This window comes from Plecotus auritus, assembly GCF_963455305.1.
Source record: "Plecotus auritus genome assembly, chromosome: X".
Classification (NCBI taxonomy): domain Eukaryota; kingdom Metazoa; phylum Chordata; class Mammalia; order Chiroptera; family Vespertilionidae; genus Plecotus; species Plecotus auritus.
The window spans coordinates 11,028,138-11,047,572 of NC_137784.1; the positions used below are offsets into that span (position 1 = coordinate 11,028,138).

The window sequence follows — 19,435 nt, forward strand, 5'->3', positions numbered from 1 at the left end:
GCTCACTGATTTAACTTCTGACTGTTCCCCTGTTCTCATTTCAGGCCCCTGCAAGAGACCAGCCCATCTGTTCACCCATAGAATGAGGTCAAGTGTTAAACTCAAGTATTTGGACATATAAATCCACAAACTTACTAGAGCGCTTCTTTTACAATATACCAAATTCATACATAAATGTAATGAGGTGAAAGCAAATCACAACTGAGGCTCTGACACCAATTTTTGCAGTTATTTAACTTTATTATATTTTAAAATCTGATAACTGTAAAACATAGTATTTGTATAAACACCTGAGGACTGTTCAACTGGACATAGCATCTTCACTCAAACAATTTGAGAGAAGACCAAGTTTAAATTAAATTTTATCTTATAACACAAAAGAAATAACATAGGTGAAACCACCTTTTAAATAGTTGCATTCTTGTATAAAGTACATTTGCTTTTCTAAAAAATAAAACTGACATTCTTGCCCCTGGTGTATATTTCATTGGCATTTTCAACAAGTGGCTAATACTTTTAGCACAAATTCTCATAGCTTATAAACATTACTCCAAAGTTATACAAAGTAATAACAATAAACATATAGCACCATTTCCCCCTGAAAGTTCTACTTTAAAATTAAAGCCTAAATGATGTCAGAATTACTGCATCTTCCAAAATTTAGCAGAATAAATGGCTCAGAACTAAGCAAATTAGAAACATTGCATAGGACAGAGAACTTCCCTGTAGGGAAACCAATCTATGAATTGTTTCTTATCCCCTGAAGACTAAGCTGAGAGGTACTAATGATAGCAAATGATGCACACATTCTTTTACAGAATAAAAACGTCTGATTATATAGTTATCATTACCTCTGTGGCAGTGTAAAGTGCCATATTAAATTCAAAAAGAACAGATTTATTTCTTTGTATACCTACAGGTATAGAATAATACATAAATATGGTATAGTATCCATATGAGGAATAAACACAGACAATAAAACATATATCTTGTAAAAATTTGGGCATGGTTGTCTTCAAATAGAGATTTGAGAAATGAATGCCTACTTATGTTGTTTTAAAATAATAGGTATTCCATTGAAAAAAAATTAACCAGACTCCATCCAAGACACCCTTTTAGTATAATATCTCCTATATAAAGCAACTATTCTACCTAGCTTATAATTGTTTGAAATTTATCAAAAACAGATAAGAACACTTTATGAAAACACTTTATAAGCTTGCTTTTTTCTTTAAATACAAACAAATATAACATACAGAGAAATAACAAAAGGGTAATAATTTATACGGTTATTCCCTTTCTGGAAACTGGTAGAACACGAACAGAACACTGTTATAACAGACAAAACATTTGAGAAAGAGATGACTTCTGCTGTTGTATCTTTAAATTCTCTTCTAAGGACAACTTCTCATGGATTTTATTAGAGAACTTGTCAATCCCTGATACTTTCCCCTTTGGAATTTAGCTGTTTTAGTTCTATACATAAACATTAACTGAAATCAAAGGTGTTTCTCTGTTTCCTACCCGAAGTATTCTTGTAAACTATATGATAAAATAATAAACTATAAAATAATAAAGACATAAAGAAGTTGCCAATTTGAATAGTCTAATACTAGTACATAAAACGGCATTTAAAGATGTAGACTGGACTGTAATGTAGCTCTGCAATTCTGCATATAACATTCTTTTTAGGAACTGTCTAGAAAACTAAAACTGCTAAGAGAATACAAGTACTTTTAGATTAATAAATTATCAGGACAACTGAGAATCAGGGCTAATACAAACTTATATATTTTTAAAACTGGGTTTCCCTTCTTTAAGTTTTTCAATGTGGTAGCATAACTTTAGAGCTGGCCCCAACTTCAGCCCCATATACTTCATTACAACATCGCTTTTGAGTAGTAGCAGAGCCTTCCCATCAATTTCCTAAGAGAGAAAGAAATTATAAAAATTAATAATGCATTCATATTTTGTCATTATTTACACATAAGAACATTTAAAAAAGAGCAGCTGTACATTCCCAATATATATTGACTGAATAGACATTTATTCCCTGAGAACTATTTAAAATATAATTTATATAGTAAAGCATCATTTGATCATTTTTAAATTCACTTCAAATTTTAAGAAAAAGGAAATTGAACCCAGTATCTTTTTTTTAAATGGCCTAAGCATCAAACTAGCTAATTTTAAATACTGTGTACTGAATAAAATATTACATTATCTGTGACAAAGGGCAGAAACCTGTAAGCGGTAGAAATGAATTTCAGACGGCCATTAACTATCTTAGAAAGGCTGGAATATGAATATATCAACATCAACGCAAACTGTAAATGTGGTATACAGTGTTGTGTTTATTTTGAAAGCTAATCAGTTTGTTGTAATCAGTAATTTTCTTACAATATTGAAAAGGATACATCAGATATTTGGTCACAAATACGATTTATTAGAAAATATAAACATATTATTTAATAGACATAAGGCATCCTCCTAAAATTCTTTATTTCCTTAATTAACCAATTTATGTCACAGAAGCATATTATTTGGTATTCATAAAATAAAGCTGCACTTAATCTTATACAGTTGCTGAATTCATTGGGCATCAAAACAAGATGGACACCCTGTTACAGCTTGTGGTCACCCCCTCCTACTCATGGTCCTGGGGCTGAGCAGGGAGCAGGTGGGGAGGAGGATCCTTGTAGCTGCCGTTACAAAGGAGAAGACACCTGAGAGTGAGTGACCATGCTGAATCATCTTCTCTTGAGAACTTGAAGACTTGTAGTATTTTAGGTACTCGGGTACCCATTTAAAGTATAGATCCAGCCTCTACCACTTAAGGATCTAACTTTGAGCAAGGTCACCTTTCTCACACATGGAAAAATCAGTTGATAGGGTTCCCCACCATCCACACTAATCAGCATCCAACTGAAGAGCCTGCACAGAAGTCATTCAAAGGCAGGAAAACCGGATCAAAAGATACATTACATGTTGCCTGAAGAGGTCGGCGAGGGGGCCTGATATCTGAGGATCTTTATGTTTCATAAACTGTATCACTTCATCCACACACCAGGTTGAAGGGTCCTTAGAGAAGCCTTGCTTCAGGACACTGGGGTCAGGTACAGCTATATAACTTGGAGCTTCAATGGGGGGAAAAAAGACAAATCATACTTGACCTGATCATTATCCTGAAAGAAGAGATGTTAGGTAGAAAGTGATGGCCTCATTCCTGGAACCATCTGTTAGGTACCCTGGCAAGGACCCAGGACTCCAAGTGTAAAATCCAGTGAAAGCTTAGATAAAGATGATGTGAGGATGGGTACCCATGAGCGTCCCATCTGACTGCCCACGAACAACAACAGCAGCTTCCGAAGTTAGTGTAAAGCTTCAAAGCTCATAAAACAGACAGCAATCCAAGGTCTCTTTGGCCACAGGCAAATATAGTAAAAGATCTGTTACTTGGGTTAAATTAGGTTCATCTAAGCTAACCTATTACTCTCTTTAAGTATTTCAATGAATTTCTCTCCTCTGTCTACACTGAGTGGCCAGATTATTATGATCTCTGAACACATAATAATCTGGCCACTCAGTGTATATCCTATATAACAAAAGGCTAATATGCAAACTGTCCCCTCGACCAGGAGTTCGACCAGCAGGCAGGCCAGCCAACTACCCATGTCCCCTCTCCCTGGCCAGGCTGGCCGGATCCCACCCATGCACAAATTCATGCACCGGACTTCTAAATATATATACTGCTGAGTGGCCAGATTATTATGTGTTCAGAGATCATAATAATCTGGCCACTCAGTGTAGATTAGGTTTATTTTACTAGCTAAATACAATGGGAATTCCCCAAATTTAGTTTATAATTGCTTAAATTTATTCACTTCAATCAATGAATTTCAAAAACCCTATTATCTTTGAGAAGAACTGAATTAGTTCTTTTACTAAATCTCTCCCATGTATTTAATATGGACATTTTTAGCATTACTTTATTCTTTAAATTCCTGTCTCTCAAGGCTCAAATGCTTATCTGAATTTTGAAGAAAACAAGATTATTTTCTGTTTATCTAGGTAAGAAGAATTTTAATATTATATTGAGGTATTTAATATCAAATACCTCTTTCACGTTTACTTGCATAGTAATAGGTATACATAAACATTAACTGAAATCTGGTTGAAGGTTTATATGTTAAAAAATAAGTAACTAAGACATGAAACAATTGAAGTGCTCATACCTCAAAAAGTTTTAGCTATGATGTCCACTAAATCATGCTAAAATTCCTCTGTGTCTAGAAAAGTATTCATTTTCTCAACCAGAACACTCAACTTGCTATAGTGTGTGAAAACACAGTAGGTTGTATTTTTATTTTATTTTTTAATTGAATTTATTGGGGTGACATAAATAAAATTATACAGGTTTCAGGTAAATAATTCTACAATACATCATTTGTATGCTATATGATTTACTAGGAAGATTTACATTATGTCTCTAACCAAGAACTGTCAATACAAATTTGATCTTTTTTGCATAAATTAGCCACAGGTGTACCTTTACTTCCTATTACCTGAACTCTGGACACTTAAGGGACATTTTGAGTATATACTGAGGACAAGGGCAAAGAAAACAGAAGATAAAAGAAGTTACAAGGGTCAATTTTGTGTGTGTGACTTAGAATTTTCTTTTTCAATATCACAACTTTGATGTGAAATAAAACCTCTTTACTAAAATGTACCTTTCTCTTCCACTAGTCAGAGATAAAAAATGTTGGTCATATCTACCAAGAAATGCTACTGGGCTGAATCAACCGAGGTAAAAGTGATGATGATATAGACCAGCGGTCGCCAACCTTTCGGACCTCAAGGATCACCAGTGGTCCACAGACCACCAGTTGGTGACCGCTGGTGTAGACCATGTCATACCTAAGATATTCTAATAACTTAAGACAGAAAGTTATTTAACTGAAGAAAGGTTCAATTTAACATAAACTTATTGGCAAGGTGAATCATACCACTAAATTAACTTATGTTTTGTGGTATTTCTAATTTCTGTCACAGAATATGATATAGGTATGTCCTTTTTTCCCATTTACAATTTACTAGCTCTTTCACCGTTTCAGAGTGATAAGGGAGTTTCAGTGATCTTACATGATGAATAGGAGAAAAGTTGCACTTATAACATATTGAACAAATGTCTAGACTGAATCAGACTAGTAGTGTAGTTTCAGTCTGTTGTTAATGTGAGGCAGTTTTCCAACCAAGTGATATAATAGTTCACAGGGGGGATATAGTTATGTATTTTTTTGTCATTGTCTATTTCAGTTTTGTTTATTTTATTTTTTTATATTCCACATGTGAATGAAATCATAAGGTATTTGTCTTTCTCTGTCTGACTTGTTTCACTTAGCACAATACCATCTAGTTCCATCCATGTTATCACAAATGGTAAGATTACATTCTGTTCTATGGCCAAGTAATATTTCATTGTATATATGTAAACTTGAATAACATATAACTAGTTTTATAGATTACTACAGATAAAATATAAGTAAAGATATGATTTCTGGTATAAAACTGTAATATTATATTAAAACAAAACATCAATAAGAGTATCTATTGTTAATATATTATGGAAAATTAATGTAATTAGGCCCATATCTTCAAAACAATTAGAGAAGGTTGCAAACATTAGTGTTATTCAAATAATTACATGAAACAAATTATGTAAAAAATTAAGTCCAGCCATGCTTTCCTCCTGAATAGCTTTGCCTTGTAAATACTAAGATATCCGTAACTATTTCTAAAATAAAGTGAAAGTGATTTGATTTTTAACCCCAACAATGTTATTGAATTTCTTTCCTATAATAAAAATCAACAATTTATTTCATTCAAATAATGGGGCAGGGCAGGAGGTTGTGTGAGCATCACCAGCAATCAGGGATGGATTCAGCTTTAAGTAACAGTTCCAATACCTTAAAGAAAAGAATAGTAATGACACTTCTAAACAATTTTCAAGTGAAATGCTTACCTATTCTCTGGAGATGTGAGCAACATGGCAGTTAAAAGTATGACCTTGGAGCCAGAGTGCCTGGGGTCAAGCACTGGTCCAGCTACCTTCACCTTAGTCAGCTGACTACTCAGAGTTTTCACCTAAAAATGTTTACCAGCACCCTACATCACAAGAAATTATTATAAAGATTTAATGTATAAGGCTATGCAAAATATCATGTGCTGGGCACATAATGTCAGATAGTGATAAAGATAATGATGCTTTTTATTAAGTAACTACTAGTAAGTAATGTTATTACTACTAGTCTTTCCCTTCCTAGGAAGATCGGCGGGTAGCCTTCTCAAGCCCCAATACAGGCTACTTTGGCATGGTAGTATTAGGAATACATTTGGAAGTAAGATATTCAGTATTAGAGGCAACCTTTTAGAGCCTTGTACTAAGAAGGTCTGTCTTCAAAAGCTCATATTCTGTGAAAATCCCTAAAAATTCAGGGTAAACTACCCCTTTATAGAATAAACATCTATCTTCAGACTCTCTGCAAATGTCACTTAACAGCAGAGGCAATCTTAGCATCGGTAATGGCTTAGTCCTGACTGACAGTGATGTGGAGTTGAATCAACCTCCTCAATTTGGCACTTTCTCCAATGTGATACACTCTCAGGGGATGTTATTGAACATGGAAACCTTAAGAGGAAAGAGAAACACAATGATTTAAAATCACTGTTTTTAAATATACCTTCACTGTTCTTCTGCATTTGGAATTCATGGGGAATGCTCTGGGTAGATGATGTATCCACTAGTGCTGAGCTTAAGGAGACTGGCACACCTTCAGAAAAATCATTGGAGACTGTGGTATCAATGCTTATAGGATCTCCACTGGCAGGATTCAAAGTATTTTCTGGATTTAGTGGTGAGTCCTTGGACTCTTCAGGAAGCTTCTCCTCTTTAGGCATGATGTTTCCCTCAGAAGACAATAGTTCTTCTAGAAGAAAAAAGACAAAGGCAGTTATCTTCAACAGACTTATAGTTCAAATACTATTAAAAGGTCAAAAATCTCCTAATCTCCAATAATAATTCACTTAAGCCATGCTATACTAAACCACAAACCTTTAACACAAAGTATATGGCCATCCCCTCCTTGATATTTATAGTAATGGACACTGTCCTGAAATCCAAATTTATTCTATGACATCACCTACAGTTGCTGTTAACACCTCACTAAAGCATTCACTTTCAGAAATGCCATTCTTCACAACTATTTGTTATGATCACTCAGCTGGTTTCTAAAATTTGCCTACTAGTTGGGCACTTAAAACTTTCGCTGCAGAGACTGACAGATCTCAGAGGGAAGAGGGGTGGAGGGACTGGAAGGCAGCTGGGGGTGTGGGGATTGGGTGGAGAGGAGCAAAGGGGGGCGAATGGGAGACATCTGTAATAGTGTCAACAATAAAAAAAGAGACAATAAAAAAAGAATCAACAAATTCAGTAAAGTTGCAGGATATTAAATTTAAAAAATAACAACACTAAGTTGGAGAGGTTAAAAACCCCCACACATGGTGATTACCAGAGGGAAGAGGGGTGGGGGGAGGTAGAAGAAGGGATAGGGGGAATAAATGGTAACAGAAGGAGACTTGACTTGGGGTGGTAAGCACATAATACAATATCCAGAAGTTGTATTATAAAATTGTATACCTGAAACGTGTATAATTTTATTAACCAATGTCACCCCCAATAAATTCCTCTTTCTATCATCTTTTAGTAGTATAAAGCTGAATGAAAATTTTTACTGTAATTGTTTGTTTTTAATCTAAGGAGAAAAATAACTGTGTCCTTCTGAAGAGTGCTCAACAAAGCTGCCAAAGTAGTAGCCTAATTGCCAAAATGACTTGGGCAAATACACCCCCTACCCTCAACACCACCATACAAGAGCATATGTCAGTGGTATAGAATGACTTTTCTTCCCAATCTTGGGACATGTAGATACTATTTACCTTGAGAGGCATGCATCTCTATTTTGGGGAGCTTAGGAGAGAGAGGAGCAACATCAGATAGAGGCTGCTCAGAAGGTCGCTTGGTGGTTTGTTTTTCAGTTACATCTTCCTCAACTGTTTAAAAAAAAGTGTCTGTTATAACTAAGATATTCTAGCCTTTTCATATCATCAGCATAAAACACTTGTTTCTAAATCATTTTTCTACTATGACTTCATCAATAATGTATCAATTATTTGATTGTTTATGAATAACATGTTCATTTCATCCTATTAAATATTTCAGTGACATCATATTCAAGAATTTAAAGCATTATGTCTAGGCTTTACTTATTCTAGGGCCATCACATATCTGTAAATATCTCAGGAGGCAACCAATTATAATGTATCTAAAAATGCTTAGGAAAATTGTTCCCATAAGCAAGAAAAGTTAAGAATTCAGAGTAGTTAAGAAGATAGTGTACAATAAATACCCCATTTTATAGGCAATAATCCTGGCCTAGGGCTACCGTTACAACAATTCTGCTGGTTATTTATCATTAAACCAAATGCATTTCTAGTTAAAGGACCGTTCTTGAAGGCATGTTCCTGAAAGTAAAGACAACTCAAATTATCAATTATATTCTAAATATTAATTGCTATCTTGATTTAACCTTCAAATAAAATGGAAAATAAAGTATAATAGAAATCTTAAAAGTCTGATAATAGACCTCAAGAGAGAAGAACCAAGGTCAAACTTCACCTAGTTCAAAATGGTTGGAGGCTAAGGCATGCCTCTCCAAATCATCTGATGAGCAACCTTTAGCCATCGAGTTACTGATTGACTACTAACAAATCTAAGAGAGCTATTACCACTTGATTTTATTTTTGATCATGGACTATAAAACCAACAGGGAAAACATATTTTAGTGAATGACAAATATGTCTATAATTAGAACATTTTAATTATAAGAAAAATATTTTTCATACCCATGCAATGATATAGAAAATTTGAATACTAGTTCTCCATAGATATTTCTTTACTTCAGAATTTTAGCAAGATCAGAAAAAAGTCTTTACTTATCATTTACTTGTAATATTCTAATACTTTCTGTATGAAAAGTTTATGAAACTGGTGTATGGTCTACTATCAGGTGCTGATACAAACATAATATTGACTCTTGATTTCTGCTTCTGGGTATTAGAGTAAGTTCAGGCATAAAATTATTTCTGCAGAGATAACTAGAAAAATCCAGATAATTTTTTAAAAAATACTTTAAAAAGTCATCATAGCCCTAACCGGTTTGGCTCAGTGGATAGAGTGTCGGCCTACGGAATGAAGGGTCCCAGGTTCGATTCCAGTCAAGGGCATGTACCTTGGTTGCAGGCACATCCCCAGTAGGGGGTGTGCAGGAGGCAGCTGATCGATATTTCTCTCTCATCAATGTTTCTAACTCTCTATCCCTCTCCCTTCCTCTCTGTAAAAAATCAATAAAATACATATTTTTTTAAAAGTCATCATAGAGAGGCACTTCCAGGGGGACTGATTAAGGATTTCTGAAAATCCACTCCTTTATAAAAATAATGAAAACACTGACAAAATCAACTTGACTCTGCACAAAGCAGACTTGTAAACTGCCTCCTGGAGTACTGAAGATAAGTCCCAACACACACTAAAAAAAACTCCAAGGTAAGTCCCAAGACACGCACACACAAATTCCTATGGCTGGGAGACATACCAGTTCCAGACATTAAAGGAAATCCCTACCCAATCATTACCTGACCACTAAGCTAACTGAGAAGATTTCAGTAGCCATACGTGACAAAATTAGTTCAGGAAAAGTTATTAAATTAGTCTAGGAAAGTCACTATATAAACAACAATAGCAACAGCAAACACTATAAATTGGGAGAAAATTTAATTATCAGAATTACTGCATTATATAATTTTAAAATGCCCAGTTTTCAATTAAAAAATTAGGAGACATGCAGAGATCCAGAAAAATATGGCCCATACACAGGGAAGGAAAATGCCAATAGAAACTGCCTCTGAGGAAGTTCAGACACTGGACTTATTAGACAAAGACTTTAAATAACCTATTTTATATATGTTCAAAAAACTTTTTAAAAATCATGTCTAAGGAATTTTTTTAAAATATGAGAACAATGTCTCACCAAATAGAGACTACCAATAAAGCAATAAAAAATAAGTGAAAAGAAATTTGGGACTTTTAAAAAAGTATAATAAATGAAATAAAAAAACTCACTAGCTAGGCTCAACAGAAGATTTGAACTAGAATAAGAAAGAATCAACAAATTTAAAGAAAGGTCCATTGATATTATATAGTTTGAGGATTTAAAAAAAAAGAATGAGGAAAAATGAACAGATGTCAGAGACCTGTGGTACACCATCTAGCATGACAAAATATACATAATGGAAGAGTCTCAGGACAGGAAAGGGGCAGAAAGAATATTTGAAGAAATAATGGGTCCTAGCTGGATAGCTCAGTTGGTTGGAGTGGTGCCTCGATACACCAGTGTTGTATGTTCGATTACCGGGCAGGGCATATATAAGAATCAACCAATGAATGCATAAATAAGTGGAACAATAACTCGATGTCTCTGTTTTCCTCCCTTCCTTACTCCCTCCCTCCCTTCCTCTTTTGCTCTCTAAATCAATAAATAAAAAATTAAAGAAAGAAATAATGGCTAAAAGTTTCCAAAATTTGATGAAAAACATTAACCGGCATATCCAAAAAGTTCAAGATCCAACATAAATAAATTTAAAGATATCCACACCTAGAAAAAAACTGTCAAAAGCAAAAGACAAAATGAATTTTGAAATCAACAAGAGAAAGCAAATCATACAAGGGAGTCTCAATAAGATTAGCAACTAACTGCAAACTACAGAAGGAAGTGGGATGACACATCCAAATCTCTGAAACAGATGGTCAATCAAGAATTCTACATTCAGCAAAAGTAGCCTTTAAACAATGAAGGGGAAAATAAACTCTCCATAAACAAAAACTGAGATTATTCCCATAAGCAGTCTGAGGTGACCTCTAAAATGTTTCGCTATTCACTTGACCCAGAAAATCCCACAAAATCATGCAAATTAAGAGGTTCAAATCTTCATGTTTACTTTAAGAACCCTCCTGAAACTGCTCAGGTCATCAAGGGTATGCATATCCAAAAACCCACCAACTATCTTAAGGATGTCATTTTACAAGCAGCAACATATAATATTCTATCGTTACAATGGTGGAGTTGGTAGGTGTGCCCAGGCCAAACAGTGGGGTTGGATGCAGAATCAGTGACCCAAAAAGATCGATGATTTTTGCTGCATGTGCTTAAGAATGCAGAGAATAATGCTGAACATAAGGGTTTTAGCTTTAGATTCTCTGGTCACTGCCCACATCCAAGTGAATAAATCTCCTAAGATGTGGTGCAGAACTTACAGAGCTCATGGGAAAATTAACACATACATGAGCTCTCCCTGCCACATGGAGATGATCCTTACTGAAAAAGGAAATTTTTCCTAAACCAGAAGAGGGGTTGCAAAGAATAAAAAGTTATTCCAAAAGAAACGAAAGAAACAAAAACTTGTGGCCCAGAAGTAAATTCAGCATCAAATAAATGCTAATAAAAACTGAGAGAATTCCACAATTTCAGAGATACCCTACAAGAAATACTAAAGGGACTCCTTCAAGTTGAAATTAAAGAACACTAGATAGTACAAGAGTCCCCTCTTATCCATGTAGAGTACATTCCAAGACTCCTGGATGCCTAAAACCATGAACAGTATCAAATGAATTAGGCACTGTAAGAGATTAAAACAATATCATAATAAAATAGAATAATTACAACAATGTACTATAAAATAAAAGTTATGTGAATGTAGTCTCTCTCTCAAAATACCTTATTGTACTATACTCACCCTTCTTCTTCTTGTGATGATGTAAGATGATACAATGCCTATGTGATGAGGTGAAGTGAGCTGAATGACGTAGCACTGTGATGTAGCATTAGGCTACTATAAGAGTTAATTGAACACACACAAGCACAGCGATACCATGACATTAGATCTAATAACTGAGACAGCTACTAAGTGAATAGTGAGCAGGTACTATATACAATGTGGTCACACTGGAAAAAGAGATGATCCCCATATCAGGCGAGGCAAAGTGAGATTTCATCATGGTACACAGAATGTTGTGCAATTTAAAATTTAAGGATTGTTTATTTCTGGAATTTTTCATTTAATATTTTTGGACCACAGTTATCCATGGGTAACTGAACCATGTATAAGGAGACTGTACTGATAATTTATAAAGTCATAGTAAGCAAAGATACCTTTAACTATTGTATAAAGTAAAACATCTGTTGTGCCAAAACAAAAATAAAAATTAATTCAAAATAGATCAATGACCTAAATAGAATAGCTATAAAATTCTTAGGAGACAGCACAAAAGTAAATCTTTGTGAACATGTATTAAAGCAATGTTTTCTTAGATGTGATATCAAAAGTACAAGAAACAAAAAAAAAGATAAATTGGACTTCATCAAAATTAAACACTTTAGTGCTTCAAAGCACACCATCAGGAAAGTGAAAAGAGCCCTAACCAGTTTGGCTCAGTTCGATTCTGGTCAAGGGCATGTACCTTGGTTGCAGGCACATCCCTAGTGGGGTGTGTGCAGGAGGCAGATGATGGATGTTTCTCTCTCATCAATGTTTCTAACTCTCTATCCCTCTCCCTTCCTCTCTGTAAAAAAAAATCAATATATATAAAAGACACCTATAGGATGGGAGAAAATGCAGGGTGGGGCAAAAGTAGGTTTACAGTTGTGAGTATGCAAAACAGAATTTATTCTTTTAATATCATTAATTATTGTATTATTTTCCATAATGAACAACTATAAACCTATTTTTCCCCTCCCAATATATGCAAACCATATATCTAATATGGAACTTGTATACAGTATGTATAAAATATCCTTTGTATATTATACATATATTTAACAAGTAAATGTGTATATATGATCTATATAATAAAAGTAAACAATTTCATTATATATTATATATTTGTTTTATTATATGTATAATAAATATATTTACAAGAAATAAAGAACCCAGTTAAAAATGGGCAAAGGATTTGAATAGATATTTCTCCAAAGAAGATAAACAAATAGCCAATAAGCAGATGAACAGATGTTCAACATGCAAATCAAACCACAATGAAATATCTTTCAGGTTTTGATTCTCAAGTTCATTATGAGTACAAAAAGAAATTGCTTTCTCACTTTGAATGAACAAAAATCCTATATAATAAAAGCCTAATATGCTAAGTATCTGGTCGTCCATTCAATCAATCAAAATGTAATATGCTAATGATATGCTAAGGCTGCTCAACCACTCACTGTGATATACACTGATCCCCAGGGGGCAGACAGTTGACCGGTCGACCAGTTGCTATGATGTGCACTGACCACCAGGGGGCAGATGCTCCGACCAGTAAGTTAGCTTGCTGTTGGGGTCCGACCAATCGGAACTGAGCGAGACGGGCCAGACATACCCTGGAACCCTCCCGGGGTCCTTCCCTGGCTGGCCAACCTCCCGTGTCCCTCCCCGGCTCCGATCATGCACCAGTGGGGTCCCTAGGCCTGGCCTGTGCCCTCTCGCAATCCAGGACCCCTCGGGGGATATCGGAGAGCCAGTTTCAGCCCGATCCCGCAGGCCAGGCTGAGGGACCTCACTGGTGCACGAATTTGTGCACCGGGCCTCTTGTAACTATCCTATATAATAAAAGGGTGATATGCAAATTGACCCTAACAGTAGAACAACCGGTTGCTATGACGCACACTGACCACCAGGGGGAGACACTCCATGCAGGAACTGCCCCCTGGTGTTCAGTGCACTCCCACAGGGGGAGCTCCACTCAGCCACAAGCCGGGCTGATGGCTCCAAGCACAGCGGCGGAGGTGGCAGAAGCCTCTCCCACCTCCTCGGCAGCACTAAGGATGTCCAACTGACAGCAGTCACACATCCCCCGAGGGCTCCCATGCTGCCAGAGGGATGTCTGACTGCCAGCTTAGGCCTGATCCCCCAGGGAGCAGGCCTGAGCTGGCAGATGTACATTACCTGAGGGGTCCCAGACTGTGAGAGAGTGCAGGCTGGGCTGAGGGACCCCCCCCCCACCCCCAAGTGCACGAATTTTCGTGCACCGGGCTTCTAGTATATTATACATGTTTAATTATCATTGTAGATAAAATGTTTACTCTGAGGAGGACACAAGGAAAAACTCTGCATTAAACAAGATTCTTAAGTTAATTATAATTTGTAATATAAAACAGAAGCACATTATAAAATTTTACATTTTCTCTTACCTGGTTTATTTTTATCATCCTCTGCAGGACTAAGAATATTACCTCTGGAAGCACTAAAAGGCTGACTACTCAAAAGGTTATCACAGTGCAGGCTGTGGCACAAGTTTTCAAGAAAGCGAAGAGCAAATGATGCACTGTTCACTGGAGGGAGCTGGATGGAATGAGTTTCCCCATCAAAGGAGGCTATTGAAAGAAAAAAATAGGTATCAGAATTACATCACAGAAAGATGAGAACTAGAATGATTATCAAAAAAGCCATCATATTACATTTAGGAAATGTAATATAACTATAATTTGTGGGATTTTTTTGTAATTTACGAAGGAATAATCTTAAATTATAAAAGTCCCTCCCATTAAAACATAATGACCTATATCTGTGAAATCATTCGCATTTAAAAATATTCGTAAAACAGAAACCCACTCACTGATCTATAACAACACTTTCTACTATTTCAAACATTCCATGTATACAAATGTCATAGTATCTGATCCCAAAATCATAAAAGCTGTATTTATCTTTTAATCACTTCTTGAGTCACATTTTTATTTAGAGCTTCTTATGAATCAGTCTGTTTTCTAAAAAAAATTAAAATGTATTATCACTAAGGTACTGTGTACATAATGAGCTTAACAAAGCATGTAAAAGAAAAAAAATCTGTACCTTTTATCTCAACTTACAGTATTACTCTGACATTGTATATTTCAAAAGTAAAGTTAAACTGGGTTACAAGTCTATAAACATGTAACTATAATAAATACTCTATTATATCAATATAATAAATATCCTAATATTATAAAGTTAAAAGAATAGAAATATTATAAAATAATCTAAATATTATAAAATGTTTGCCTTCTGAAAATCAAATTAAGAAAAAAGCTGAATAAAGAATTAGATGAGCATACCAGTTATTACTTCTCCTCCACGATTATCTGCCTTAAGGAATCCAAAAACAGTCTTACTGTCAATGCCACAATCCACACAAGCCTGCACAGTCCGCCGGAGCACCACATTCACAGGGCCTGGGCCAAAGTGGTCAGGCAACTGCTGGATTTTACTTTGATCCAGGTAAGGGCCACAGTCTCCATGTTTGTTTATATAAACACACACTTGAGAAAAAAAAAGTGTATACGGAAATAACAATTAGTTAATAAAAACATAAATATATATTCAACTACAATATCCCACAAGTCTCAATTCACTCTAGAGAGCCTAAATACAGTTAATATCAGTGATCACTTATTCTACCTAGAATATGCATCTAAATATATTTTTATATTTATGTGAAGATATTAAAACTAAAAAAAATACAAATGCTTATGCAATTTTCTAGCATTGTGCCCAAACTGATTATAATAAAAACTACAAAATAATTCATTATACATTCCCACATTATATATATAACCTGACATAAACATAGATGAATATTTTCACCTTTTAACTGTACACACAGTATAGAAATTTTTTGAGACTGGTCATGTTAGAATAGAGAGCCCAGAAATATTAGTTGTACCGGTTAATAATGCGGATTTTGTAGTAAAAGAAAACACGATAATTTCAAGAGAAACAACAAAAGTGCTTTATTCAAAGTAATGTCCATCGCTAGCTACACATTCCCCCATCTTTCAGGTAATTTGTGGATACCGTCCCAATAGAACTTTTCTTGTTTTGAGGCAAACCATTCAGAGACCCAATTTTCCACTTCTTCACATGTTTTTGAAGTGATGCTCAGAAAGTGCGTGTGCCATCGATCGGAACAAGTGGTCATCTGAAGGAGCAAGGTCTGGTGAATACAGCGGGTGGGTTAATACTTCCCAGGCAAGATCTTTTAACGTGTCTTTAACTGGTTTTGAAGTGTGTGATGGTGCGTTATCATAAAGCAAAATTACTTTGCGGTGTCTTCTGGCCCATTCTGGTTGTTTTACGATCAAAGTGTGGTTAAAATTAACCTGGACGTTGTCTTTCACATCGAAATCATCACTTTTACAGCGTTTAAACCAGCATTCACAAGTATCTTGAGATGGAGCATGTTCACCATAAGCTTCCCGAAGTATACGATAACTTTGAGCAGCACTTTTCTTCAAAATAAAGTAATGCATTAAAACTTCCCGCAAATGCCTTTTTTGGCACGAAATTCGACATTTTAAGTGTAAAAATGATGTTAACACCTTCAGAAAATTTGACATATGAAGTTTTGAAGCTTGTTGTCAATACAACAAAATAGCATACATATCATATCACATATATATCAACATATGTGCAACTCCATCTATTGAAAAAAATCTGCATTATTAACCGGTACACCTGGTAAACCCAAGCCTAATATGGTCAATTAATCTGACAAAGGAGGCAAGAATATAGGGGTGCTAAAGACTGTCTATTTAATAAATGGTGTTGAGAAAACTGGACAGTACAAAAAAATGAAACTAGACCACTTTCTTAAACCATATACAAGAATAAACTAAAAATGGATTAAAGACTTAAATAAAAGACACAAAGCCATAAAACTCCTAGAAGAAAACATAGGCAGTAAACTCTTTGACATTGCTCTTAGTAATATTTTTTCTGATATATCTCATTAGGCAAGGGAAACAAAAGAAAAAACAAACACATTCCTTTTGTAATTGCAACAAAAAGAATAAAATACTTAGGAATAAACCTAATAAAGAATGTAAAGCACCTATTTACTGAAAACTACATGGCATTATTAAAAGAGATTGAAAAGGACAATAAAATGGAAAGATATTCCAGATTCATGAATTGGAAGAATCAACATAATTAAAATGACTATATTACCCAAAGCAATAAACAGATTTAATGCAACCTCCATCAAAATACCAATGCCGCCATAACCGGTTTGGCTCAGTGGATAGAGCGTCGGCCTGCGGACTGAAGGGTCCCAGGTTCGATTCCGGTCAAGGGCATGTACCTGGGTTGCAAGCACATCCCCAGTAGGGGGCGTGCAGGAGGCAGCTGATCTATGTCTCTCTCTCATCGATGTTTCTAACTCTCTATCCCTCTCTCTTCCTCTCTGTAAAAATCAATAAAATATATTTTAAAAAAAATACCAATGCCATTTTTTAAAGAAATAGAATAAAAAAATCATCAGATTTGTATGGAACCACAAAAGACCCCAAATAGTCAAAGCAATCCTGAGAAAAGAAAAGAACGAAGCCAGGGGTATCACACTACCTGACTTCAAATCATACTACAGAGCAATGATAATCAAAAAAGCATGGTATTGGCAGAAAAACAGACATACAGACTAATGGAACAGAATTGAGAGCCCAGAAATAAAAGCACATATATATGGGTAAATAATTTTTGACAAAGGAGCCAAAAATGGACAATGGAGAAAAGAAAGCCTCTTCAATAAATGGTGCTGGGAAAATTGGAAAGCAACATGCAAAAGAATGAAACTAGACTACAGTTCGTCCCCATGTACAAAAAAATTAATTCAGGATGGATCAAAGACCTAAATATAAGATCTGAAACAATAAATTGCAGAAAAGAAAACATAGGTACTAAACTTCTGGACCTTGGCCATAGAGAAGATTTTATGATTTTGACAAAGCAAGAGAAGTAAAGGCACAAATAAATGAATGGGACTATATCAAACTAAAAATCTTCTGCACAGCAAAAGAAACAAAAAGGCAACCAACTGAATGAGAGAAGGTATTTGTAAACAACGACTCTGACAAGGGCTTAATATCCAAAATACATAAAGAACTCATACAAGTCAATACCAAACAAACAATCCAATTTAAAAATGGGCAGCCCTGGCTGGTTTGGCTCAGTGGATAGAGCGTTGGCCTGTGGATTGAAGGGTCCTGGGTTTGATTCTAGTCAAGGGCATATGCCCAGGTTGTGGGCTAGATCCCCAGTAGGGGGTGTGTAGGAGGCAGCCGATCAATGATTCTCTCTCATCATTGATGTTTTTATCTCTCTCTCTCTCCTTTCCTCTCTGAAATCAATAAAAAATATATTAATAAATAAATAAATAATGGGCAGAGAGCCCCACCAGAGTGACTCAGTTGGTTGAGCATTGTCCTATGCATTGAAAGGTTGTCCGTTCAATTCGTGGTCAGGGCATATGCCCAGGTGGTGGGTTTAATTGCCAGTCAAGACATGTACAGAGGCAGCCAATCGATGTTTCTCTCTTGTATTGATGTGTCTCTCTTTCTTTCTCTCCCTCTCTCCCTCCCTCCACCTTCTTCTCTCTAAGCATAACCTCTGGTAAGGATTGAAAAAAAAAATGGGCAGAGGACCTGAACAGACACTTCTCCAAAGAAGACATACAAGTGGCCAACATATACATGAAAAGATGCTCAGCTTCACTAGCTATTATGGAAATGCAAATCAAAACTACAATGAGATACCACCTCATACCATTAGAATGGCTATTATCAATAAGACAAGTAATAATAAGTGTTAGAGAGGTTGTGGAGAAAAAGGAACCCTCATTCACTGCTGGTGAAAATATAAGCTGGTAGAGCCACCATGAAAAACAGTATGGAGATTCCTCAAAATATTAAGAATAGAATTACCATATGACCCAACAATCCCTCTTCTAGGTATCTACACGAAAAAATTTGAAAACATTTGTTTCCAAAGACATATGCAACCCTATGCTCATTGCAGCATTATTCATGGTGGTCAAGACATAGTAATAACCAAAGTGTCCTTTGATCAATGATTGGATAAAGAAGATGTGGTACATATATACAATGGAATACTACTCATCCATAGAAAAGAATAAAATCTTACCATTTACAAGATGGATGGACCTAAAGGGTATTATGGTAAGTGCAATAAGTCAGAGAGAGAGAGACAGATACCATATGATCTCAATTATATGTGGAATCTAAAGAACAAATAAATAAACAAAATTGAAACAGACTCATAGATGCAGAGAACAGACTGATGGTTGCTAGATGGGAGGGGAGTTGGGAGGCTGGGTGAAAAGGTGAAGGTATTAAGAAGTAGAAAATATCCATTACTGCACTGGCCAGTGTAGGTCAGTAGTTAAGGTGTCGGGCAGAGCAACGAAGGGTAGCAGGTTCCATTCTTGGTCAGGGGC

General features: G+C 35.5%; 1 protein-coding gene and 1 pseudogene across 2 annotated transcripts in view; one reads left to right on the forward strand and one right to left on the reverse strand.

Annotated features, from left to right (window-relative positions):
* Positions 1-1,661: 1,661 nt before the first annotated feature.
* The window catches only part of SCML2 (Scm polycomb group protein like 2), a 76,634-nt gene continuing 58,860 nt past the window's right edge, over positions 1,662-19,435 (reverse strand). Inside the window, exons 10-15 of the mRNA XM_080652667.1 lie at positions 15,261-15,464; positions 14,358-14,540; positions 7,999-8,112; positions 6,744-6,989; positions 2,986-3,137; positions 1,662-1,926 (exon numbers count right to left, since the gene is read on the reverse strand). Of these exons, the coding sequence (XP_080508793.1) occupies positions 1,786-1,926; positions 2,986-3,137; positions 6,744-6,989; positions 7,999-8,112; positions 14,358-14,540; positions 15,261-15,464 (1,040 nt within the window). The 3' untranslated portion in view covers positions 1,662-1,785. The remainder of the gene's footprint in view (positions 1,927-2,985; positions 3,138-6,743; positions 6,990-7,998; positions 8,113-14,357; positions 14,541-15,260; positions 15,465-19,435) is intronic.
* Positions 11,041-11,593, forward strand: LOC308239421 (large ribosomal subunit protein uL22-like; annotated as a pseudogene). Its single transcript has one exon. The product of its transcript is annotated as a large ribosomal subunit protein uL22-like (transcript).